General features: G+C 46.1%; 1 protein-coding gene and 1 non-coding gene across 2 annotated transcripts in view; one reads left to right on the top strand and one right to left on the bottom strand.

Annotated features, from left to right (window-relative positions):
* cdh16 (cadherin 16, KSP-cadherin) overlaps window positions 1–25,358 on the top strand; it is a 35,633-nt gene extending 10,275 nt beyond the window's left edge. The window contains exons 6-19 of the mRNA XM_064337247.1: window positions 839–997; window positions 2,558–2,754; window positions 6,147–6,272; window positions 8,534–8,684; window positions 8,914–9,126; window positions 9,581–9,669; window positions 10,783–10,804; window positions 11,541–11,698; window positions 15,520–15,761; window positions 17,188–17,318; window positions 17,809–18,048; window positions 20,540–20,656; window positions 23,194–23,310; window positions 24,573–25,358. Coding sequence (XP_064193317.1) covers window positions 839–997; window positions 2,558–2,754; window positions 6,147–6,272; window positions 8,534–8,684; window positions 8,914–9,126; window positions 9,581–9,669; window positions 10,783–10,804; window positions 11,541–11,698; window positions 15,520–15,761; window positions 17,188–17,318; window positions 17,809–18,048; window positions 20,540–20,656; window positions 23,194–23,310; window positions 24,573–24,673 — 2,063 coding nt within the window. The 3' untranslated portion in view covers window positions 24,674–25,358. The remainder of the gene's footprint in view (window positions 1–838; window positions 998–2,557; window positions 2,755–6,146; window positions 6,273–8,533; window positions 8,685–8,913; window positions 9,127–9,580; window positions 9,670–10,782; window positions 10,805–11,540; window positions 11,699–15,519; window positions 15,762–17,187; window positions 17,319–17,808; window positions 18,049–20,539; window positions 20,657–23,193; window positions 23,311–24,572) is intronic.
* On the bottom strand, window positions 1,382–1,453 carry trnae-cuc (transfer RNA glutamic acid (anticodon CUC)). The gene has a single exon. It is a non-coding gene; the product is annotated as a tRNA-Glu (tRNA).
* Window positions 25,359–26,001: the final 643 nt, after the last annotated feature.

The raw sequence follows: 26,001 nt of genomic DNA, 5'->3' as shown, positions 1-26,001 counted from the left end.
TGGGGCCGAAGAATTTGTTTTATGTGGGGCTCTTATCTGCGGGTTTGTGAACCTTACCAGGGGCCTGTATCACGAATCAGGATTGATGGGTTGGCTGGATACAGTGTAACTGCTCTGCGCTGGTTTAGTTCGTGTGTCTTAGGCTAAATAAATAAGAAGAAGGTCATGACTGAACTGTAGCGTTTCTGGAATTCAGAAGCAGTTGTAAGTCCAAGCACTGGCTCTCAGCTGGTTAAGATTCTGCTTCTGAACCTATCCACCCTTCAATCCACTGACTTTGAAAAAGGCAAGCGAGGGGGCGTCCATCTTGGCTCAGAAAATAAGCCCATCTTCCAACATGACAGGTTGAACTCAATGATTTAACATGAAGCGGCTCTGGGCCTGCCTCTCTGACAAATGAAGATGCCTCATTTCAATGGGAAGACGAAGGGGGGGTGATTTACGATTTCTCACATGGCAGCTTGAACTGATGTCCTTATTTTGCTTTCAATGCTCTGACCATATTTAATTTTTAAAAATACATATGCCTGAAGGGTGGCACCTCTAGAAATAGAGGCTGGTAAATACTATTCTCACTGTAGTTTTTACTGGCCGTTCAAAAGGGTTTTTGAGGGAAGAGGCTCTGGTTGGACTGTAATGCATATATAGGCCTGTTTGTGTGCTAAGCACATATAAACACTTCCAGGTACTCATTTCTAAACAATGATCGGCCTGATTAACTCATCGAGTTAAGGGTAAGGAAAGTGACTGCATGTGACCAATGGACTGTTTGCATACGTGCATACGGTCCTGCGTGTTTTCTGGTCGCTCTTGATAAAAGCGGTCATGTGCTCCTCAGGGATCCCGTTCATGAAGGTGGAGGCGCGCGACCGGGACGACCCCAATACCCTGCACGCCGAGCTGCGCTACAGTCAGCTGGACCAGACTCCCAGAATTCCCTCCAGCCAAATGTTCTTCATCGACCCACGCACCGGAGAAGTGTCGCTCACTGAAGAAGGTGAGCTCTGTCACCCCTCGCCCCTCCAGAGCCTGCCTTTGTTTTTGAGGACCAGCCCTTCAGATAATGCAGCACTAAGTAACGCAAACCAGAAGAGCCTGTGGCTCTCCAGGGCCTGGGATGCAGACCCCTGGCATAATATTACAGCCGTTTGACACTCTTATCCAGAGTGTCTTCCAATGGGAAGATTATTCAGAAATAGGGTTGGCAGACGCCCAGTTTTTCACCAGAATGTTGGGTTTCCTCATGATTCCGACAGGTCTCATTTGTGGTCACAGTTAATTGTAATGTCTAGTTTGAGTAACTGATGTTAGAAATTTAGCAGTGGTGACCCCCCAGGGTCTATGTCTGGCTGGCAACCCTATTCAGAAGCACTAAAACACATTCCCTGACCGGGAATCGAACCCGGGCCGCGGCGGTGAGAGCGCCGAATCCTAACCACTAGACCACCAGGGACTTGTCTGCATGTAATTGGCAGAATGTGGTGACATCAACCGATATTGAATTTAATAGAACCAAATGGTCATATGTGTATTGCACCAGGGATGTGTATACTGCTGCTCTTGCCAGAATATAGTGGCATTAACTCATATTGAATTTAATAGAACCAGCTGGACGTTTGTTTACAACATTCAAATTATGCTCAACAAACACTGACACACATTCCAATTTTAATGAAGTGTCAAGTGCAGTGGATTAATAACTAATAACGTGCGGTTGAATGTATTTCATCATGCTCTTTACCAGGCTAATTGGAGACAGACTGAGCGACATGTCTCCTGAATGCTAACACCGCAGACCCCCCACCCACCCACCCACCCCCCAACTACCACCCCCACCCCAGGCAGAAATCGATAGGAGAAATGACGGTCCGAGTGTAGCTGCTGCTATTTCTGTCCCTTCTGGATGTGCTGGTGCCCTTTTGGTCCTGGCAGGGGCTGAGGCACATTAAAGGCTTAAATTCACAGCAGTCCTGTAGCTGCCTCCATTGAACCTCATTTGGCAGCGAAATCTGCAAATTACTTCCTTGATTTTAATCCTGCCTCTCAGTCAGCCGTGAGCCCCGCCACCACTGATTGCCTCATTAGCCAGGATATTAATCACGCCGTTCCTGTCTTTAAGCAGTACTGTATTTGGATTTAAAGAAAAACTTGTGCCGTAGCCAAGATACTCAACTCATGTCAAGCTGTATTTTCTCCCTTATGGCAGAAAACCGTACATTGCTGTAGGTACTACTGATAAAAGGCGTCATCATATACAAATTGCCCAAATTCTGGGGTCTGAAAATTTTGATAAACTTACACTCTCAGAAAAAAAAGTGCAAAAAATGGCTGAGAAGGTACAGTTTTTGTCACTGAGGTGGTACCCTAGAGGTACATAAAATTGTACTCCTTTATTTCTGAGAGCATACATAGAATGGTCTCCTCAAAGTCACTGATCTCGCAGTACTACTCCAATATGAAGAGCACTTCACTCAGTGTAGTTCGGTTCGATTGGTCGGTTGGTTGACCGAGTGTTCAGACCACTCCCTCCAAAAGTGCGGTCCTGTGGTTGTTCCAGGGGCCTCCACGCTGGACCCGGAGATGTGCGGTCGTTACCGGCTCACCATCATAGTCAAGGACATGGCCGGGAAGCCCACCGCCTTCTACTCGACCGGGACCGTGACCGTGGAGGTGACCGGGAACACGTGGGGCTCGCCGGACCCCGTGCGTCTGCAGGAGAACCTGCCCGGCCCCTACCCAATCGCCATCTCCCAGGTGAGACCAGTCCCGGTCCAACCGCACATCTCAGGTACCGGGTACATCATAATGAACCGTGAAAAAAAAAAAAAGGACTTTTTCTCAGAACTTTTTTTTAATTGCACATGAGAACATTTGAGAAGTGTCTGAAGAAAAGGTTTTGGTAGGTGCTGAAGAGCGTACATTCATTTTCTGTTCCTGTGCTTTCGCCTTTTCGTCTGGATCGTCTTGAATGCTTCTGTCTGTGCCACAAAAGGAAGGTTATTTTTGCATAAACCCTTTAAGAAGCTTTTTTTTTTTATTAGTTCCCAGAATAATCCTTTTTTTTTTACAGTGCATGACGGCCCTTCTCACACAACAGTATCTGGAGTTCATGCACACCTGTGGGAATTACTTTGGACAGTGTATTTGCTGCATCTGGGCAGAACTCACTTTCCATCTCCCAAGCATGAACAAACGATTACAGATTACATTACTGGTGCACTGCACATCAGAAAATACTGAAATGACAAAATTGCTTGACTTTAGCCTCCTCTGCCAGATCAGTGTAACAGATGAAGTGTGTTGTGTTACATATGTTTATCAGGGTTGCAATATGCATTGAATACGATACAAAATTATGATACATTTTGAGGCTGATGTATTTCTCGGCTAGTGAAGTGGATCAAGGGTGCATTTGACACAAGGATTGTTTGTTTAGGGACAGTGTATTAACCAGGATGCCAGTGACATCTGGAAAAATCCATTACAGCTTGTTTGGAATGATGCCATGTTATGACAAATATTAACAGATACATGTAGAATGTGAGAACGGCAGAAATTGCAAGTTGTTTGTTTAACAGATGTTTGCGCTTTCCTTCTACTTTCATTATTAAACAGGACAGATTACTGTGACATTCTGACAGAGGTACCAGGAAGTGGGGAGGGGTGAGAGGGGGCAAATGCCCCCCCACCCACCCACTCACTTTTGACCCCTTCACTTTTGTTTTTAATGTCAGCAAGTCTCTAATTTAGACACATCCATCGCACAATGAGTTAATAGCTCTTACAAGGCAGATTTATTCATTATTTATCATCGATGTCCAACCAAGCACTTCCCAAGACTTTTTTTTTACATGAATGTTGAATGTTATTCCTATGAAAGCCAAAATCCCACTTTATGCATGTGTACACAACAAACACTATAACTGCATCTTTAGTTACAACACACACAAGTGGAGAAAAACATAAAATGATATAATTCCTGTGTAGCAGATATTACACCCGATGTTCAGTTTGACATGGTCTTTCAGTCACGCTCCACTGAGAATGACAGTGGCGTTGCTGCAGAATGGCAGCACAGCGCTGGTACTGCACGATCCGTGCCTATATGTCGAAAGACTACTTAAACGCCCACTCTAATGTAAACGGCCCGGTTCCATCACCCACGTTGGCGTCGGGAGTCACGGCTGTTATGAAACACAGATGCACGGATATAATTCAAGGACGCGTGCATGCATTGTGCGCCGTAACTCAATCAATCACGGTCGCATGATTGCGCTGTATAAATATTTATAACCGTCCTGTTAAACAAAAACACGCAATAATGCGTATAATTAGTGTGCGTAGCTTAGAGGATTCGCGTTTGTCAGGGTGAGTAATGCAGAAGATGTTCTTACTGGATGCTGGATATTGTTCTGGATCAGTTCAGCATAAGTGCTACATACTGTAATTCCAAAATAACCACTGCGGTACTCTGCAGTTTGCAGCTAACAGCTAATATAGCAACAGCTGTCATAACGTTGAGGCTGCTGGCTGACTGGCCAGCCAAGGTGTTAATCTTTGTGGTGGTAACAGACCTTTTGTTTGGATAAATCTCAGCTCAACAGAGACATGAAACGGTTTATAGATGAAAACCTGTGGCATTTTGGATGTGTGATCCAGTTGAAGTCTTACATGTGCTTCTCGAGCCGTATCAAAACACACGGAAGCACGCACGCAGACACACACACACACACACACACACACACAGTTTCACAGTTTAAGGAGGCAGGTTCTACAGTGTGCAGCCCCCCACTATGATGTAACCATGTGCTATCCCCAACAATAGTTAAGGTGCATGGAGCGTAACTGCCGTCTTAAAAACTTGAAAATGACCAGATTTCCCATTTTTTATGCCTTAGTTCAATGCATAGACTGTATGGTTCAGCGTAGAGCAATCGAGTCTCACTAGGGTGTACCTGGTGTGAATGTGAAAGTGCTAAGTCCCTCCTGTTCATCTAGAAGGGCATTGTCTTCTTTTTTTACTTTTCTCTGCAGTTTTTGCTAGTGATTCATTATGTATTGAAGTTTCAGGTGTTCAGGTTTCAGGTAGTTCAGGTAGAGTCTGTGATACTCCCTGTGTACCACAGCTGACTTCATCTCTTACACGCTGGTATGTTATATCTTGAGCAGTTTTCAGTGGTGGCTACATTTAATTTTTCCACATGAGGATATTAATGCATTCTCTATTAAACATTTCTCTATGCTTATCGCCACTCTGTTTTTTTGGGGGGGGTCTTATCCTGTTTGCTTATGCCCGAAGCAGCCTATTCTTAGACGACTGTTCAGCCAGATTCACTAATTGCACAAGAAAACCCCTGAACATCGTGTTCTGTTTAAACCTAAAATGTCAGAAGATGCTTCAGAACTGCCCCTGAGCCACATTTGTATTAAAGATCTGAAGTGGCTCCTCCTCGCTTAGTTGTAAACACAGGACTGCACAGAGGGCACCGAGTACTCCGGAGAGTAAAAAAAAGAAAGAAAAAAACTAAAACAGATGATGTCATCTTCTGTTTATTGCACAGTTCCGATCTTAGAATGGGCACTCAATTCTGTGACTACTGCTGCTTTATTATTCCAAGTTTCCAGTCTTGGGATGATGACTTGTGTATATAGGATATGTACAACTAGAGACCGATTTCCAAAACAGAGCTGAGTGTAAACAGTAGTCATGGTGCATGGAGCATAGCTGTCACCTTAAACATTTTGTTTTTGTTAAAATGATAAAAAAAATTCCTACAGTTATTTAAACTGTTTTATTTTCTAGGCCTTAGTTCGGTGTAGAGCAATGGAGTCTGGCTAGGGCATACCTGGTGTGAATGCTTCACGTGAAAGGGTTAAGTTCAGCCTCTGTATCTAGGAGGATATTAGCTTTTACATTTCATAGCAGTTTTTGTGAGTGATTTGTGTATGTATTGAAGCTTCAGATGTTTAATGCTAGATGTTACATGCGTCATAAGTCCTTATACAGTCAAGCCAGTTTTCACAGATCAATACTGTTCCACAGCGACATATATCTACGGGCTTGAAAGTGCACGCATCTCTCCATAATTAGGGGATTTACATTTCAAAATCATTAATGGCTTTTCGTTCTGGTGATCTGTCCCAAGGTTAAGTGGAGCGGAAGCCCAGTTGTGTACACTCTGGAAGGTGAATTCCCTGAGATGCTCTTCACCATCAGCAGAGAGGGGGTGATCTACCTCAACGCTCCCCTGGACCGGGAGACTCAGGACCAGGTGAGGGTTAACGGCTACCCGAACGCCTAACCGACATCGGTGCGGTACTTATCCAGCCCCGACCGGGTCAAGACCGTCTCTGTGCTTTTTTGCCGAGTGACTGGCTTTCCAAACTGAACCCCAATGTTCTCTCTGGGTTCTGGCTGAAGATCCTCCCACGGCTCACGCCGTTCGATTTCAGCTTAACGGTCTTCGTTTGCGAGGCGGCGTGCTCCGAACTCGACCCGTCGTTTTACAGGCGCACGTCCCGCCAACCCCGGGGTTCCGTGACCGGGCTGTTTCGGCTCCGCTGCCTCCGCGTAACGGCGTGAGTCAGAGCGCACTGCGGTCCCTCTTTTCACACGGCGGCCGCGGTTCGCCGATGGAGACGTAGCGCTCATGCACGCGTGTGTGTCTGTGTGTGTGTGTGTGTGTGTGTGTGATTGAGCGTGGGAGGCCATTGTTAGAGTGCTTTTCGTGATAGTTTGAGTGGCGGGCCGTAACGGCGGCTTTGTGAGTAGCCCGGGCGTGATTAACGATTAACAGCTCTCTCGACGAGCGCAGAGAGGAGAGAACCCGCGTCTATAAATCAATCTGCCTGCTGCTGCTGCTGCTCAGCTGATTTTTTTTTTTTTCAGTCACTTTCACGGTTCGCTGTCCCAGGGGCAGAACTAGGTGAGGAAGGAAAATAGGTCACTAATTCCAGCTTACAGAATGGGCAGTAGCCGATTTCGACGCCCATTCCTTCAGAAGAAGTTCAATGATATTGACCAAATCATCAGTAGCATTACTGATGTCTGTTAAACAGTGATGCAACGCAGGGCGTTTGCGTTCAATATGTTTGTAGTCATGTATTACATAACCAAAACATGATATCTCAACAAAAAACCTTTTCAACAAAATGCCAAGTTACTCACGCATACAAAGCACTGTCTAGAAGTCATTCATTCAAACGTGCAAAATCTCGGAGTGCCATTAAAGAATTGGTATCAAAATGCAGTTACAACAAAGTTGTAACACAACAAGTTACAACAAACAATATTGGCTATCTTGGCTCACACAAATTAAACAAGCTTTATTCCAAAGCACTGCTACCCAATGTTTCATAAATGGTTTCATATAACTTGGCCCAGTGTTTTTCCATCTTATCATCTTAAGAGGATGAGGTAATTTTGATCACTGTGTGTAACTTTGTTGTGAAATGACTCACAATAGTACCCAGCTACAGCTCCGCAGAACAAGCCTCTGGCTGGGCAAAGCCTGTAATAGTAGTTTGAGGTTTTGGGGCCTACCTTGTAGTCATGTAGCGCCATGGCGCCAGTTCCCATATGACTGGTACCAACAAGAAGCACAACAAAGATTTTGGGGCTTCATTTCAATGCTGTCTTCACTAACGTTACACTCACTCTGTCAACTTAAGTGCTGAGAGTCTGTGGTCATTGTGGTTATTTCTGTGGTTAACCCTGAAAGGTAGCAAACTCTTAGGTGCTGTATGGGTATGTGGCATGACCCGCCAAGCTGTAACTTGGCGGATGGCATACTTGCCATCCCAATTTGCGAATGCACGTAGGCTGGGGCATAGGCCTATTACACTGTGCCAGTTTCGAGCAAACTGCAAGCAAAAGGAGTACAGCTCCTGTACTGTTGTTGTATTCCTTCAACTAATTTTGCGTTGCTTTATTGTCAAAATGGGGTTAAACCCATTTCGCTAAGCTTTTGTTCCCCTTGTTGATTTGCGATACCCAATATTAGCCTCATCAAGTCGCTGTCATTGACACAGTATTGCTCAGAAATACTGCCTGCCTTGCTTGCCAGATCTGCGTCAGATGTGACAAGAGTTATTGTAAAAATCGTGCTCTGAACTGAGATAATGAATGCACAAAATCAATGGGTAATTGTCATTATTACAGTACATGAATGACAAATGGGTCACAAATGGGACAAATGGAAACTGCCTGCAACTAGTGGTGAGTCACTCATACATATCCCAGGTTGTCATCTAACGTATCTAATATAAGCCTCCAACGTGGTTAAAAAAAGCAAAGCTACAGAAACTGGCCAACACAAAATATGCAGCAGTCTGGCACTGTAGCATTCACACTATCGGGTAGTTTAATGTGAAACGGAACATAGCCTACCGGAATCTTTTAAGTGGCTGGTGTCATGGTAACAGTATTTGTTAGACCTTTTCCTGTGATTAAAAAAAATGTTTTTTTGAAATTGTCACAGTTGGACAGCGATGGTGACAGTTGGAAGGATGTTTTTTTTCTTCTCTCTGGCAGTTCCTGATAAACATCGTGGTGGAGCGGTCGGACGGAAGAGAGATCGCCAAACCCGCGGAGCTGCGTGTGATGGTGGGCGACGCCAACGACAACCGGCCCACCTTCCCCCAGCCGCAGTACCACGCCGTCATCAACGAGCTCGCCGGCAAGGGTGAGGGACAGCGACGTGCCTTATATCAGAAGAACAGGAATAAAGGAATTCCTGCCTCAGACTCTCTGGATTGTCACCTTTTTGATAAAGGGAAATTTTAAAAATACATTTGAATAAATACAAAAGGTGCCACCTGACAAAAGAGTGAAGGACAGTTACTTTAGCAAGAATTCCCACACTTTCGCGTGCTCCCTTCGTTTCTGACGGAGCGATTACGTTTGAATCCCAGGGACGGAGATTCTCACGGTCCAGGCGGCGGACAACGACGATCCGAAAACGGATAACGTGCGGATCTTCTACCGGCTGGTGGGCCTGAGTCCGGACAGCCCCCGGGCCCTGTTCCGGGTGGACAGCGATTCGGGGGTCATCTCCGTCCAGGCCGACAACATGGTGGGCGCCGCTCGCCAGTACGTACTGACCATCATCGCCGAGGACGCCAAAGGTGAGAGCGCGGAGGGGCGGGGCCAAGCATGGGAATTTGCTTGCCCTTGGCCTTCTGAAGAGTAGGTTTTTTTTGGAATGTTTTGACAAAAGCCAGTGTTCTAGAACTCCATTGCCAGTGCTGATTGTGACATCAGCATTAGAATGTTCAGCTACGAACATTCCAATCGCATGTTTGTGATCTCACACCTAAAAGTTGCTAGGAAATATGAATTGATAGCATGGCCACAGAAGCGTGCTGACATCAGCATCTGTTGCCGCATGCTGTAGTGTTCACAGAGCTTAATAATGTAAGGACATGACATTTAGAGCATGAACAGATCGTTAAGAGGTTGTGCCCCCTGTAGCATTAGTCAATATTGCTCAAAATAAAAAGGCTAAAAGTAAGCTACATAAATCCCCCCCAGAAGGGATTTACATAGTAAATTAATAGTTTTGGTGTCCTCTCTCCTCAGGTCTGAACAGCTCCTGTACTGTTGTTGTTGACATCCTGGATCAGAACAACAACCCGCCCGTTTTTTCCCAAAGCGAGGTACCCAGAATGGTGTCTGTCTGTTTTTTTGGGGTCTGGGTTGTGTTTCCATTCCCTTGCGTCAGAACGGAGGCCGGAAAGTCCAGAGCGACCTCACAGATCTGATTTGACAGGAGCCAAGTGAAACATTACCGACGGGATTAGCTTTTGAATCTCATGCTGATATAAATAGAAGGGAAACAAATGCTACAAACATTTTACTCTCCTTCTTGTTTTCCATGGTAATTTAGCAAAGCTCAGCTCTGAGAAGGGTTTATTTAAGAGTGAGAACATGTGTTGCTGACAGAACAGATTAGTGTTAGTGTTAGATGTTTCAAAAGTCGGCCAAGTAGTCCCATTGCACTGGAAGCTTCAAAACAACAATGTACTCTACAGCCCCAGGAACAAAATCTTTCATTTGAAAATATACTAAAAAACCTTCCACTGCAATTCTGGCAACCAGATACTCTTTTCTCAATCCAAGAATGTGTGAGCGTTTCTGGATTTTGTCCAAAAATGGCCTCTAGGGGGCTCCCTCCCTTGATCCGGGAGCTCAGCCCCTGCCAAGTGCAGTTCTTTCGTCAGTGCATCTGCCTAAAATACAGATCTCAGGGCTTACAGGTTTACGACTCTGAGCTGGTACAGAGGAAATATGTGCCCCCGCTGTAGTGGGGAGATGGGGCAGCAGGGGTCGAGACCCTGACCCCCCCCCATCTTCATGGTGATGAGCAACACTGAAGCTGAGGCATTAAAGTCTATGTTAAACAGGAATAACAGGCACACAAAAATACTCTCGCAGCGCAAGGAGCTTAAAAATCCCCTGCATCCTTCAGCACACGTGTGGTGGAAACACGGCGGCGTTCAGGTTATTTTTAGACCCTCCCCCTCGCCTACAGCTGGGGTGACCTTTGCTAATTGCAGCCGGCTTTTCTGTAAAGATACGCCCCGCCGCACCGCTTTCGAAACAGATGTGACACCTTCAGGTATGCCGCGCACGCGTCGCTAACACACGCAGTCGCCCCGGATCCGTCCGGAGGGCGCCTCCTTGTGAGCGATTTCGGGCGCGGCGTGTCGGCGTTAGCACGTTAGCGCATTAGCATGGTCACGGCGCGTTCCCTTACTACGCGCGCCGCCGCTGCAATTAAGCGTTTGGCGGACGAAGCGTCTGAGGCCCCGGGGTCATGTGAGCGCCCCTAAGGGACGCGTGAGAGGAGAGTGCCGAGGTCTGCCTGGGGTGAGTGGAGATGCCCCTTGTGACCCCCTCTCGAGAGGGTGGGTCTGTGGTGAGTAGAGATGCCCCTTGTGACCCCTCAGGAGGGTGGGGGAGATACAGTGACCCTAGACCCTTGGAGGAGTCATGAGTAGTGATGAAGCACCTTGGATTCAGGGGGGGGTTGTGGTGAGAGAATGTTGGACCCTCCAAGGCCTGGAGTGGGAGGTCTTGTGCCCTAGGGTGGGGCGTGGGAGTGAGGCCGGACCCATTATTCTTGAAGTAAATGCCTACCTTCGCATGACCTTGTTGAAGGATGCTTTACCAACTAGTGGTCTTTAGAACTGGAGATCATTGTGCCACTAGATAAGCACATGTCCGCCTAATTGGATGAAGCGATGAGAGCATTAATAACACTGAGATTAACAGATTTAAAGTAGCATCAACAGGGGTTTCGCTGTGCCAACTGGATGTGAACGCGTGGACTAGGTTGTTCATTTGCATAAATCCATCTGTGACTCTTTTTGAAGTCTTTAACAACTAGGATCTTTACTTTAAGCCATTTCTCACATACTCCCATTCCAATTCATCTCTGATGTTCATTTTGGGTCACTCTCTCACTGCGTTTTCCTCTCAAATGATTCTCCTGTATGGCTTTTTCAATGCTCGCGGTGGGCCCCCCCCCACCACACCTTTGTGTTGACCCTTCCGTGTGTCGGTGCCTGGGACGGAGATGAGCGGGGGAGAGACAGCTGGCTGGTGGATTACAGGCTGGAGTCTGGAAACGAGGAGGACATCTTCACTCTGGAGGCCGACCGACAGACCAACGAGGTCTCCGTGATCCTCCAGAAGGTATTTTTATTGGGTTCCTCTCGGGTCGCCCGATGGCCCATGGCGATCGTTTCAGCGCCCCCCTGACACGGATACATTTTCCTGGCTTGCTGCTGCATGCAGAAATATCATCCGCCGCTGCGCGCTAGCAAAAGCAGCGTTAATGTTCTTCAACACCGCCATTCCTGTTGACGGCGAAACAGGAGACAATAGGAAAAACAATCGCGCAGCCAAAAGGGTAATAAAGACAACGTCTGGATATAGAAGAAGCGCTCCAAAAGTGCTGAGCAGCTTAGACAGTAAAACATTTAATCTATTTAAAGTGCGGGTGTCATAAAAATAAGCTATACTAATGGATGCCATTTCCTTAAATAAACTGATCACCACCCCCTCCCCCCCCCCAATCCAACTCCTTCCCCAGGGTGTTCAGATTCCTCCTATACCCAGGTACAGTATTTTGATTCCTTACATCACACCTGTGCTAATTTACCCCACCTCCCCCCAGTCCTCACCCGGGTCCTCATACAGTACGTGTGTAAACTACATGGGGTTGTAAGACAGCCGGGGAATTCTCTAACTGCATTGATTTGTTTAGCTGGCGGCTGGTGGCCTTGTGCCATGGGACTTTGGCATCTAACTGGGCCAGCCGCGAGTGCCGCTATTTTCCGTCTCTCTCTGGGCTCGTATAACCCACATTAGGCCCCGTGGTAAAAAAAAAAAAAAAAAAAAAAAACGGTTGGCCAACTGCCCAAATGAACCCAGGGACACATGGCAGATCTGCGAAACTCATCACCTGACAGAAATCCAGTTCGGCACGCCACTGCTACTCAATTTGCGGCTCAAATCAAAAGCATTCCTGAGCTCAGATGCACTGCCACCGGAGCGAAGACTAATAATATCCACGTGCCGCACTTTAACAAGTCGCTCCGGTGGAAACAAGCAAACTGTTACGGACTTGGTTGAACTTGGAGCACCTGAAATACATTAGGCGGGTGCTGGATTCAAACAGAATCTCTGTGATTGTTACTGGAATAAAGGGGGGGGGGTGGTTGATATTTGAACAGTGACTTAGGCCTGAGTGCTCGTTCGTACCTATATTCACTGACTGCAATTACACGGATCATCCTATGGCCTAAAGAAACCCTCGCTAATGTCTGAGATGAGGATTTGGCACCCTGATGCAGAAGATATATGTCCGCTGTCGTATTACCAGCGGATTCCAGTTAGATTGATGCATTATGGAGGTTAAGATTGACTTATGATGTATTATGCCATTAATAACAGTTGTTTTAGCAGGGTTCACTGATTGATTGGTATCACAATTAAGCCAAACAGGTAAATGGACAGGGTGGCAGTGTAGTTTAATGGTAGGGAACTGGGCTTGTAGCCAAAAGGTTACAGGTTTGACTGCCAGGCCTTTTTTTTTTTTACTCTCGGGCAAAGTACTTAATCTAAATTGGTTCAGTAAAAGTGAATGTTGATGCTGCTTGTTATTTTTAATCTGAGTAAATAGTAATTAACCTTAAAGGCCTTATCATATATGGGATCAGAAGGCCCGGGAGCTAGCGTGCTGTACTGGAGCACACAGTGCCGATGAAGATTAGGATGGCGTGATGTGTACCGATATCCCATGATCCCTCACACAGTGCATCAGTGTGTGTGTGTGTGCGATGGCATCATAGCGCACAGCTAGCAGCTCGCGCTAGCGCGATCGATGCAGCGATCAATGGCGGCGGTAAACAAAGCATCGTTCGCCCTCTGATCTGGGTTAAACACTCTGACGCGCTAGCGATGATGTATGTTGAGGGAGGTGATCCTGAAAGGGTACGTGCCACTAGCACAGGAACGCCGCTTCTGATGCCGAAATTCCTCAGGGTTCGGCGCTACAACACAGCCAGTGTGTCTGGCATAGACACAGACAATGCAGCACGCGTCTGTATTAAAGGATATGCTAATGAATGTGATTAGCAATGAGTTGCGGAAGGGAAATTACCGAGACAGAAATTAGGGGACGAAGGATACTTTCTGGGGGGAGGTGGGGGGGGGCAGGAAGGGTACAGAGAGAGAGAGAGAGAGAAAGAGAAGAAAAGAAGATGGTGAGACAAGTGAAAGGGGAGGGGTGGCCGCAGACATTTTCAGAATCAGAATCAGTCGGAGAACTGATGCGCACAAGCGAGCTGTAGGTACAATGAAAGGCACGCCACTCACTCATAAGAACGGAGTGTATGTTTACTTAAAACCCATGTTTTGAGGACCCTGGCTTACATCAGATGACATAAACCTTGTTTTCCAATAAAAAATAAATGGTTCCTGTACATTGCTTCCCGGAGTTACTCAGGAATGAGATGAGATGCCTTATGAATCACATATTAGGGTAAAGTGTGACCATTCCTGGAATCTGTGAGCATTGTTTGAACACAGCTATTGAAGAAGCCATATTGTCAGCAGGTGGATTCTTTTATGATCTACTAATGGAATTGGAAAGATACAGCAAGTTGGCCTTGCGACACGCATGTGCACACACACACACACACACACACACAATACAAATAAATCCAGCTCCTTGACGGTAAACGAGTACAGATTGTATTGTTGTTGGCCTGGGCCACAGTGTACCCACCTGTATTTCGACCATAAGACCACCCTGTGAGAATCAGCCACCTCCTGGATCTGTGAGGCCCCTCCTCAGTGGCCCCTCCCTCTGTGACACCCTAGGGTCCCTTGGACTGTACTGACACAGACGTCCGAGGGAAAAAAGCAGTCTTGTTCTGAAAAAAGTAACCATTATGCATAATGAAAAGCTGTATCGAATGTTGGCGTGATGATGGACTGAATTGAACAACACGGTCAGCTTTTGCACTCACAGGCCTTTTGTGCTCAGGTTTTTAAGCAGAAAATTAAAAGCACTTTTTTTTTTTTTTTTACAGTGGCATGAAAAGCTATGGAGGGCATTGGGGAAAAAAGGCGAATGACGTGGCTCTTTTCAACGTTAATTAGATTAATTATCTCAGAGCTTCAGTGAGCTAAAATAAAGCTCCCGAGTATTCAGACTTAGGGTGGTATACAGTACACTGGTGCTAGGCTAATGGTACATGTGACACTGCCATTATGAGCATATGTATTCATCATGGCCTGAACGTGTGTATTCATTATGGGTTGGGTGTGTGTATTCATTATGGACTGGGCGTGTGTATTCATTATGGGCTGAGCATGTGTATTTATTATGGCCTGAGCGTATGTATTCATTATGGCCTGAGCGTGTGTATTCATTATGGGTTGGGTGTGTGTATTCATTATGGGCTGAGCATGTGTATTTATTATGGCCTGAGCGTATGTATTCATTATGGCCTGAGCGTATGTATTCATTATGGCCTGAGCGTATGTATTAATTATGCGCTGGGCGTGTATATTCATTATGGGCTGGGAATGTATATTCATTAAGGGCTGAGCGCGTGTTTATTCATTATGGCCTGTGCGTATGTATTCATTATGGACTGAGCATATGTATTCATTATGAGCTGGGTGTGTGTATTCATTATGGGCTGGGCATGTGTATTCATTAAGGGCTGAGCGCGTGTTTATTCATTATGGCCTGTGCGTATGTATTCATTATGGACTGAGCATATGTATTCATTATGGACTGGGCGTATGTATTCATTATGGACTGAGCATATGTATTCATTATGAGCTGGGTGTGTGTATTCATTATGGACTGGGCGTATGTATTCATTATGGACTGGGCGTATGTATTCATTATGGACTGAGCATATGTATTCATTATGAGCTGGGTGTGTGTATTCATTATGGGCTGGGCATGTGTATTCCTGGTGACCCTGGTGCAGGTGCTGGACTACGAGCACATGCGCGAGTACGCCCTGGTTCTCAGCGCCCGGAACCCCGAGGTCCTGGTCCATGGGGAATATGGTCCGGCGTCCACGGCAACAGTGTCCATTGTCATCGATGACATCAATGAGGGACCCAGCCTTCCAGAGAGCCACTACGAGGTGACCGTGAGGGAAGGGGAGGAACCGGGGCGGGTCATCGCCACAATCCGGGCATCTGACCCCGATTCGAACCCTATCAGGTGAGCTGACTGTGGGAAATGTAGTCCACAATCTATGTAAATGTAGTCCCAACTTCTCATTTGCTCAACAAATGAGACTTCACCCAGATTTACAGAACTGACACCCAGTGCCTTTTTATAAGGTGAGTGGATTCTGGAAAATGTAGTCTGCTGTCTGTCTTCAACCCGACCACTCCAATAACCATTTTCCAGGTTATTGGGAGTTCCTGTAGTCCCAATCTCATAAAATATGTGAAACACATCAGTTTCATCTTGTTTTCCTGATACGTTCAATTATTTACTCATTTCTTGATTAATTAATTTCTTAGGGATTTTCATCTATTTTTCATCCATGTTTCTTTAACAGACAACATTTGGTCCCACATTCCACAATTTTGGAAATACCTTCTGCCTTGGGCAAAGTATTCTACCAAATATAGCATGCACATATCCATTTAATCTCACCCTCAGCATTCTGAGATCAGCCGTATTATTAGTAAACATGAATAGATTCGCGAACAGTCCAGCGGCACTTTTAGCTGACGGCAGGCTAATCGGCAGGTGCGATCACACGGGATAACCTTTTTCGGATCAAGATTTTGACTTTTTTTTTTCCTCCCCCCCATCTGGTGCGAGCCATTAGTAATATCTCTGCTTCGTTTAACGCGGCGGCTGACACAAGACCCCGCGGGCGTAACACCTCCATTACCGCACGTACGGCTAACTGGCAGCGGTCACGTCGCGGTCCGCACCAATCGGGCGCTCTCGGTCCGGCGGGTCCGTGTAACGGTGTTGTACATGAACAGAAGTGTGCTCCTGGCTCCCTCCCCACCTGGTTCATCAGTACGGGGGTGAGTAATGAAAGCGTGTAATATCCGGGGCCTGGAGTGGGTGACACAGAGGCGGTTGGGCTGGCTTCGGAGCCGGGACTCGGAGCCGAAAGATTTCAGGTCTGAGCGCAAGGTGAAACCGGTAAAATATCCAGGCTTGTACTGTGCCTGTGATTTTGAATAATGAGATGCAAATCACTTTGGATCTTAAACGTGTCTGCTATGCATACGTGCAAATGTGATTAAATGCAAAAAATAAGTGCGCTAATTTGGAAATAGGAATGCGATTGAGATCCGTTGAATAAAAAATAGTCTAAAGAGAATTAACAGCGGGATTTTGACCCTTGGCTTCGCTTAGTCATCAGGTTGACGCAAAAGGTGAACCATTTGTATCTTTTGTTGGTGTCGCCACTGCTGTTTTTTCTTCCCGGGGGAGTTTTTACTTCACCCCTTGCTTTTTGAGGGTTCAGGCCTGGTTTTTTGACCAGTTTTCCTTCTGTTACTCTGTAAAGCGTCTAATGTGACAGTTCTCTGTGAAAAGAGCTAAAGAAATTGAATTTGATTTGATTCGGTGATTCGATTGACTCCTAAGTCTGTGATTCCCGATTCCCGAACAGATACTCGCTGAGAGGAGACACCAAGAAACACTTCACCATCGACAAGGACTCGGGAGAGCTGAGGACCGTGCAGTCGCTGGACAGGGAGGAGAACAGCACCTACACCATGGAGGTTATCGCCGTGGACGGGAGTAAGATGGTGGCTGGGAAACCCTACGCTCTGCTGCTCTTTTCCAGCTGCGCCACACAGGAAGTGGGACCACGGGCCCAAAGAGAGGACTTTGGAGGCACCAGAGCTGGGTTCCATACCATTTGAATTATGAGTCCGGTCAGGAAATGAATGAAATATTTAGTTCATGAACTGTCTATAGAACATTGCTGGCATTTCTTAATTCATAAATAAAAGGGAGAGGAATGGTCAGCACTGGTACTGATCATCAACTGTAAAATCGTTCCCAATCAAGACCCAGGTCATCACCTGGGCAGAAGGGGAGAGAGAGTGAGAGACAAATAGATACAGAGAGAGAGAGATGCTGGTGTATACATATAGAAGAGCAGCAGACAGTCACTGATTAAAATAGCTATAATGTTTGTAACTTCTCGAAAACACGTAGCTCTAATGTTTGTAACTTCCTGAACACGCGTTGCTATGGCGTTTGAAACGGGCGATCTGATTCGCAGAGAACTCCTCGCTGTCCGTCACGGCCGTGGTGACCGTGCACATCCTGGACGTGAACGACAACAGCCCGGTTTTGGTGGGGGACTACTCCTGGAAGTACCTGTGCACCCCGCGCTGGGAGGAGCAGGCCGTGGTGCTGGCGTCCCGGGACAGCGACGGGCCCCAGCACGGCGGCAGGCTCAACTTCTCCCTCAGGAGCGACGCCACCGTGCGCCGAAACTGGAAGCTCACGCCCATCAACGGTGCGTCTGTGGTAGCGCCGTTACCGTGGTGATAACCCAGGAGAGCTAGTTTTGCTTTTATATAGACATATGTATATATATATATATATATATATATATATCTCACATATATCTCATATATATATCTCGCACAGTGAGATTCATGATTTTTGGGATGAAGACACATTTCTTTCTTGATTTGGTAGCGTCTCCCAGGGTTACGACAGTTGGTGGGGGTTCAGACAGTGCGGATCGCCATCTCATTGTTCTCTAGCAGCCCCCCTGCTGGCTAATCAGGCCTCTGCAAGTCCGCTTGTGGAGCTGCACATGAATCGCCTTCGTGTGATTCACCTCAGTGAGTCGCTGGCGGTGTGATACATGGTGCTTGGCATCGTGAGCTTCGGAGGAGAGCGTGTACTCGTCTGCTCTCTCCTGAATCAATAGTAATTGAGTCCTGATACACGACTGGGCATTCCAAATTTGGAGAAAAAAATGAGTCCTTAATAGTATTTTTTTTTTTGTGTGAAAATCATTAACATATTCATCTGTTTCATGAATGAATCTCAGGGGCAGAGCCCGCTGCTGGCATAAATGCTCTGTGTGGTCGTTTAGGACCACAACCATCCGTCGGCCGTCACAAATCAGGTTTAAGATTTTTTAAATTATGTTTTAATTGTGCAGTACTTGCACCGGTTCCCCGGTCCGCAGTTGCTGCCCCCCCGCCCCCCGCCCCCTGAAATCCTATAGTCGGCCCTCCTCAGGGGGTTTGTGCCCTTGCAGCAACATTTTTTATTAAAACACTAAATACACTCACACACTTCCTAAGATTAGCATCTAAGCGTCGTGAAATAATCGTTGTCTGCGGCCCTTTCTCGTTGAGAACATGGTGTTTTGTTTTCCTCTGCGTCTGAGGCAGACCGGCGAGGCGGCGCGCTTCACCCCGAGCCGCACGTCCTCTCCCGAAGGAGGGATGACGCGAAGCCTGCCTCACGTCCTGCCTGACGTTGACATCACAGACTAAAACGGAGCCCGCGTGCCCCCCGAGGGCAGCCGCTGTCTCCTCCGTCGGCTCGCTCTGTACATTTCAGACATTTCAGACCTCAGTTTCGGGTCCGCGCTCACAGTGACGAGGTTCGTGGAAATGATTGGACGGTTAAGAAAAGGAAATCGTCTCCTGCCGTTTCAGACGGCTCCTAGCGCTCCCTCACCCTCACTTTCGATAAAACCAGTCCGAGCAAGAAATAATGCTGGTAATGCGGATAATAGCCCACTTCCTCTCCCTGTAAGTTCTGGTAATAAGTCAACCCGATACCATCGGACTGGTTGACTTCGCTCTTGTGACGGAGGCCGGTGTTCTATTGATTCGCTCAGAGATAATTGCGGAAGCGCGGGTCCCCCCCACCCCCCCATCCCTCCTCGTCCCCCATAGCGCTTTCGTTTTCCCTTCAGTCTGAGCGATGCGATGGCTGGGGGTTCGAAGGCCTCCCCTCCCCCCCCACCACCGATGTGACTATTCCTTAAAATACAGCTGCAGGAAGAAGACATCCCGTCTCTCCCTTTCACACTGTACAGTCATTCAACCTCCCCCCCTCCCCTCCTCCCCGTCTCTCTCAATGCCAGTACCTAGAGCAATGAAAGAGGGGTAAAAATAATGTGACGTCGTCTGACGTCCGCGCCGTCTCTGGGTAGCTGACACACACTGTCCTGTGCTTCTCTGCGGCGCATCAGAGAACAGGAGTACATCCCCCCCCCCCCCCCACCCATTTCTTTCGTAACAGCTTTTTAACCTGGTCCAGTAATGGGACAATGGTGCATGGAGGAGGCCGCTCGCAGCGCGTGCTCTCTTTCACCCAAGCGGTGTGATCGTGGATCGTCCTCCAGGACGCGGTAGCGCCTGTGCTCACTTCATTGGACGCTGATCCTGGAGTGCCCGCAGCATGCTGACAGTGTCCGGCCCCGTGTTCCCGCTGATAATCGCCCTTTCGCTGTGTTCAGTTATAAAGGCTCTATTTTTCCTTTCCGCACGTAAGGACAGTCGAGGTTGTCGCTGACAGAACAGCGCACAAAAGGACACTGGTTGCGCAACACTCTCTTCAGAAACTTTTCGGCCTTCATGAAAGATATGTGCTCTGGATTGCCTTTTGAGAGGAGATTTTTGCTACAAGATGCCTGCCACCTAGTTATCCAAGGTCTCCGAATGTAGTTCACTGAGTCCAGTTACATTTCATCTCCCACGCTGCCATTTTGTGAAGAGTGCCAGCAATCACACCACAACAATGGCAGCTCCTGTATGTGTCCCCTTTATTTATCTGTATTTTCTTATTTCAAGATGAATGGTTGGTCTGGATTTGTGATTTTCCTGTCATGCAGGGTTTTAAAATTTTTTTTTAAAGAAGTGGATTTATTTTTGTCTGTCCTATTATTTTATTATAAATAAATTAATAAAAAATTTATAAAAAATTAATTAAAAATGTGAGCTGATTTAATCAATAAGATGACTTTCTGTCCCCAGATACCCACACTAACCTTTCCCTCAACACTCCGCACCTGCCCCCGGATGTCTACATGATTCCCTTCACCATCTCGGACAGCAGCTCGCCCCCCAGGAGCACCTTCATCAACCTGCCAGGTGAGAGAGAGGCCACGCCCATTTAAAGGGGAGTGCTTCATCCTTTCAGTGCATTCACTGCTTTACGCTTAATACCGCTCAGTAAGAGGCATATCCACCTAAACTGCAAGCTACTCGCACAACTGATTCGTTTTGCGTGAAATTATTCGGAGAAGTTATTTTATTTCTTCAGTGTAGCAGCCGGAAACTGCACAGGTGCAGCAGGGGTTTCCGATTCTGGAGTCCGTCAAGAAGTCTCAGGGGTCTTCAACGAAATGAAATTTCAGATTTTCCAATATTACACACCTTAGACAGCATTCTGATTAATGTGGTTATTAAATATTTATATGTTATAAATAGTTTGATTTATATTGATCAGTAATATAATTATGTCACATTTTATAAATGCTTCCATATAGAATAGCACTTCCTAGCAGTCTGTGGTGGCTTTTAGATGAAGTGGCCTACAGTTGACTATGTCCAGTTTAAAAAATCAGCAGTTAATTTCACTGGGAATCTTAATGACTTATTTACATTTTTTCCAAACTACGCTGGAGACTGGAATGGAATTCTAATCAGTATGCACTCATAACATGTTAAATTGATAACTGTTCTGTCAGCCAAGGAAATTTGTGTTATAAGAAGGAAAATTAATGATCGGTTGATGTGTCTCTTAACCGCCTAGCTTGTCCTCAGAAGTCAGTGCTAATTATCTCATATTATCAACCACCTGGTGTATATAGTGTACATTTGGTTGGTACATTAAAAACACTCCACTGTCTGTGCGCTTGTGAAGGCTGACTCTTAGCCAGCTACAAGGGCACTTCAAGCGCTGAGTCATTGTGATGTGATGATTCATCCGCTCGGTCTGGTGTTGAAACGCTGCAGCTCATTAGATTGTCGGGAAATTGAAATTTGTTTTTCTTCATGTGCCTTGAGAATAAATTATTTTTCTCTGCAATGTGCTAGAACCACAGAGGCCCTCCTTATTGGTCGTATATACACGCGCACCATTATACCACTCTAAAGATATTTTTTTGTTCCTCTTGAACAGGGCTGTCCAACCATCTTCCTGGAGATCTATCATCCTGTAGGTTCACTCCAACCCAAACAAAGTACACCTCATTCAACTTCTAGAGATCTCATTGAGCTGCTTAGTAGTAGAATCAGACGTGCAAAATTAGGGTTAAAATGAAACCTACAGGATGGTAGATCTCCAGGAACAGGATTGGTCTGCCCTGCTCTAGAATTATAATTCATTAGCCTTGAAGGCAATATTTATGTCTCGGTGATGAACACCACTATTTTAGCAGTGGAAAGTCCAGGGGTCAGAAAGGAGAAGTCCTGCCATGTGTTTTTTCCATCCATGAACTCAGCCAGCTGATTTCACTGGTTGATTTGACAACCTGGCTGAAGAATTGTGCAAGCAAATGCACGTGATTGGACCAAAATACTGGGGCAGGCTTTTACTTTCTAGACGTGGATTTTCCACCTCTGCGAGCAGTTTATTCTACTGTAGCACAGCGGTGTCAAACTGAATTCCATTGGGGCCGCCATGTCTGCAGGTTTTTGTGGTTTCCTTTCAGTCAGCTGCCAATTAAGGCTTTCGAGAACAAGGTGTGTGGATTCCTTAGCCAATCAATGGCTTAAATTATCCACTTGTGCTGAGAACAGCCCGAAAATCAGCAGACGCTCTGGCGCCCCAGGACCCCCGTGTTCTAGCAGAAGTTTTCATGTTTAATGAAGATGTCACGAGGAGTGTGCCTTCTGCCTTACAGCTTCGGCTCAGCTGAACTCAAAGTTTATTTGCTCAATTTCAATTTAAAATTTGAACTCAGACTGTGCTTTGCCCCACTGTGTTGGCCAAGATGGCGGACAGACACAAGGCTTCCTTATATAAGGTGATGAGAATAGGGATAATGGTAAATTGGTTACAGGCAGGGTTCACATTGCACTCTGGCTTTCAGGGGTGTCTGTGAGATTTCGGACCGGGGCTCAGGTGTTTTTCAGGGGAACTCAGGCAATCTTAGTGGTTAAGAAATGGTATGACCCCCTATTGGGGTGTTTGAGATTGTCATACACTTTTTACTTCAGACATGGCTGGGGAAACACATCAGTATTCCATCCATCCATTATGTACACCCACTTATTCCTGGTCAGGGTCGCAGGAGGTGCTGGAGCCTATCCCAGCATGCATTGGGCGAGAGGCAGGAATAAACCCTGTACAAGTTGCCTGTCCATGGCAGGACACACACAGCATTCACTCACACACTCATACCTAGGGGCAATTTAGTTAACCTAACCTAACGTAACCTGCCTGTCTTTGGACTGTCGGAGGAAACCGGATTCGAGTCCCAATTAAGGGGGTCAGACCCCCCTCCCCTCCTGTAATTCGCATCCTAGTCACAGGGCCAACGGGGGCGTCTCAGCCGTTCTCCCGATCGTTACCGTCATTGTTGTTGTTGTTGTTGTCCTTGTTGCCGCCACTGTGATGCGTCTGCCCGGAAACGCTGGTGCCTGAGGCTGTGCCCTTGTTTTTTGTCTGAACCCGGTGCCAGTGACCGTCTGCCCCTGCAACGTGAGGGGTAACTGCAGGACCGCCGCCAAGCAGCTGCAGGGCATGCCCACTGTGGAGTCCACTCTCGGGATCTTGCTGGGCACCCTGGGGGTCATCGGTAAGTGCTGGGGATCAACTTCCTGGGCATAGAAGGAGTCCTTAGCTATGATGGCATCCTGTTAGGCCCATGTTATCAATCAGAGCTGGATGCTAGCAGCATATAGCTGGGGCGACATAGCTCAGGAGGTAAGACCGATTGTCTGGCAGTCGGAGGGTTGCCGGTTCAAACCCCGCCCTGGGCATGTCGAAGTGTCCTTGAGCAAGACACCTAACCCCTAACTGCTCTGGCGAATGAGAGGCATCAATTGTAAAGCGCTTTGGATAAAAGCGCTATATAAATGCAGTCCATTTACTATATAAATATATATATCAACGAACAACTATCAAATAAATCCAATCTATATACTTTTAAAAACCCATTAAAATAGTGTCATTGGTTTCATGGCTTCAGGCACCTGGGGCACTTCAGGTTTCACTGCTGAGGAGATAATAACAAAGATAACCATTCACAGCTACAGGGCTACAGAAGCTGCTTTCCACCTTGTTTCCGATATGACCTATTTTTTTTTCTTTTATTAGTAAAGAAAGAAATCATTGGTGGGCAGCCCGAGAACACAAAAAAATGTAATTAGTGCTGCATTGATTGGATTAATTACAGCTCCAGCGAACTCGTGGAGTGCAGGTCTATCAAATCAAGCAGTTTGGTCTGAACTCCCTGTGACCGTGTTACTGTTTTTGGTCTCGTTCTGTGTTCATGACCTTAATGTTGCCGTTGAAAGTTCTGGTCAGGCTGCCTGTGATTTGATTACGCCACCCTCTCGCAAGCACGTTTGAACCGCACACCTGAAAAGTCAGTCACGCAGTTTCTCTGAAACAAGTTATCGGTTATAATTGGGATTAATGGCTGCCCTTTTCAGACTGATTGAGTCTTTGAGTGTTATTGTTCCCACCAGGAAGTGAGGTTGTTTTTTTAACTCACTGCTTGCTTTTTAGGGGTCTGGCTGGATTTTTTTGTCCAGTTTTCCTTATTTACTCTGTAAAGTGTGTTAGTGACAGTTCTTTGTCAAAAGTACTGTACAAATAAAATTGATTTGATTTGATTTGGTTTGTCAAATAGACAACTGTAATAGATCTACTCCATTATCATTAACAGACATTGCATCGCACTAGGGTAATGTTTTGGCAGAGAGTGCATCTGAACAAAAACAAATCAGTCTTCATTGCATTTTCACTAGCACAATCTGGTCACCATTTCTGATTTAAATGTAATCACTCATGATTCTGGATCACTTTTTACTCATTTGCGGTATTATTTTTCAGCCATTATTCTGACAGTCGTCTTTGTGAGGCTGTCCTACCAAAATCCAAGACCAAAGAGCAAAACCAGCCAGGAGAAATTACCTTTGAAAGCTTCCGCCTAACCTTCTCCGCTCTGTATTTTGTACTGGATTAAGACATGCATTTGATAACACCGCCTCAGAAATCTGTTTATAAACCCTTACAGAACATGTCTTATTTGACGGGGCTGTATGTGGCTGTATGGTCTCGCCAATGTACTCAAACAAGTGGCCATCTTTGTTTTCCCACCAGGAAGTTTGTAAGGGTCTGCATGGCATGGTTAAAATGTCAAAATGTTAGGAATGTAGTTCAGACATTTACTGTGAGCATTAACCCAAAGCTGTAGACCACATTTTCTCCACTGTGAATTTAAGTCTTGCTCAATAGCATTGCACTTGCATGAATTTCTCATTTCAGATGTATGCATCAGAGAAATAGAACACATTTGTGGATGATACGTTTATGTGAAGGACTGTGATGATATGGTAGAGAAAGGCTTTATTGTCAAACTGTTTTTGTGCTTTAATTTTCCTGTGCTTTTCATTATAGTTTTGTATAGCTTTCAACATAATGTTAACTGAATTCTTTTAGAATTGTAAGTAGACTCAAAATCATATATCCATACTGTAATATCACTATGTTGTTGAACAGAGTAGTGGCTAAACTATTTGATATGTGGCTTGTTTCTTCTGTTTTTTTCTGTCCATAATATTTATGTCATAGAGGTGTTCTGTTCAAATCTATAATAAATCAAATTTTAAAAAAGAATTTGAAAAAAAATGTGTTCAGTCAAGCTTTGTGTGTTCAGACAGAAATACAAATGCTTTTTAAAGAGGAGAGTGGCTTTGCTTTGTTCGGGTTGAACTGTAATTTATTTCAAATGCAATCACAATGCTTTTAAACCTTTTTTATTTAAAGATTACTGTAATCATTTCTTTATCTGCAAACAAGAGAACCACCTGCCATTAAAGCCAGGCCCAAATCAAATTTAGCATTGCCCACCTGTTCAGCAGATGACTGGAAGTCTAACAAATGGTCTATATTGGTATATGTTTCCATAAATAGAGCTTCTCCCTGATGCCTGTGAATGATTCCTGGCCGCTAAAAATAGACGGTTAACTCCAGGTGTGCATTATCGTGTTTACCCATGTGTGCTGTCCACCGTTTCGCTAATCAAAGGCCCTTGGTTGGTTGCACAGTGGGGTGAGCGTTTGTCCTCGGTCATTTGTCAGCGCTATCTGGACGTTCGTACAATGGCCCCCTCGCCAGGCCTCCCCGTGCAGGTCAGCAGATGGGCCGTTTGGTTTCCCGGGATTCGGGCATTAGCCCCACGCCGAAGCAGGAAAGCTGCACCAGAGCCCCTGCTGGTTGTTCACATGTTCCTGGGCTCCAATAAAAATAGTAAAATAAA

This window comes from Anguilla rostrata, chromosome 5 (assembly GCF_018555375.3).
Source record: "Anguilla rostrata isolate EN2019 chromosome 5, ASM1855537v3, whole genome shotgun sequence".
NCBI classification, from domain to species: Eukaryota; Metazoa; Chordata; class Actinopteri; order Anguilliformes; family Anguillidae; genus Anguilla; species Anguilla rostrata.
This window is presented reverse-complemented; position numbering and strand designations above follow the sequence as displayed.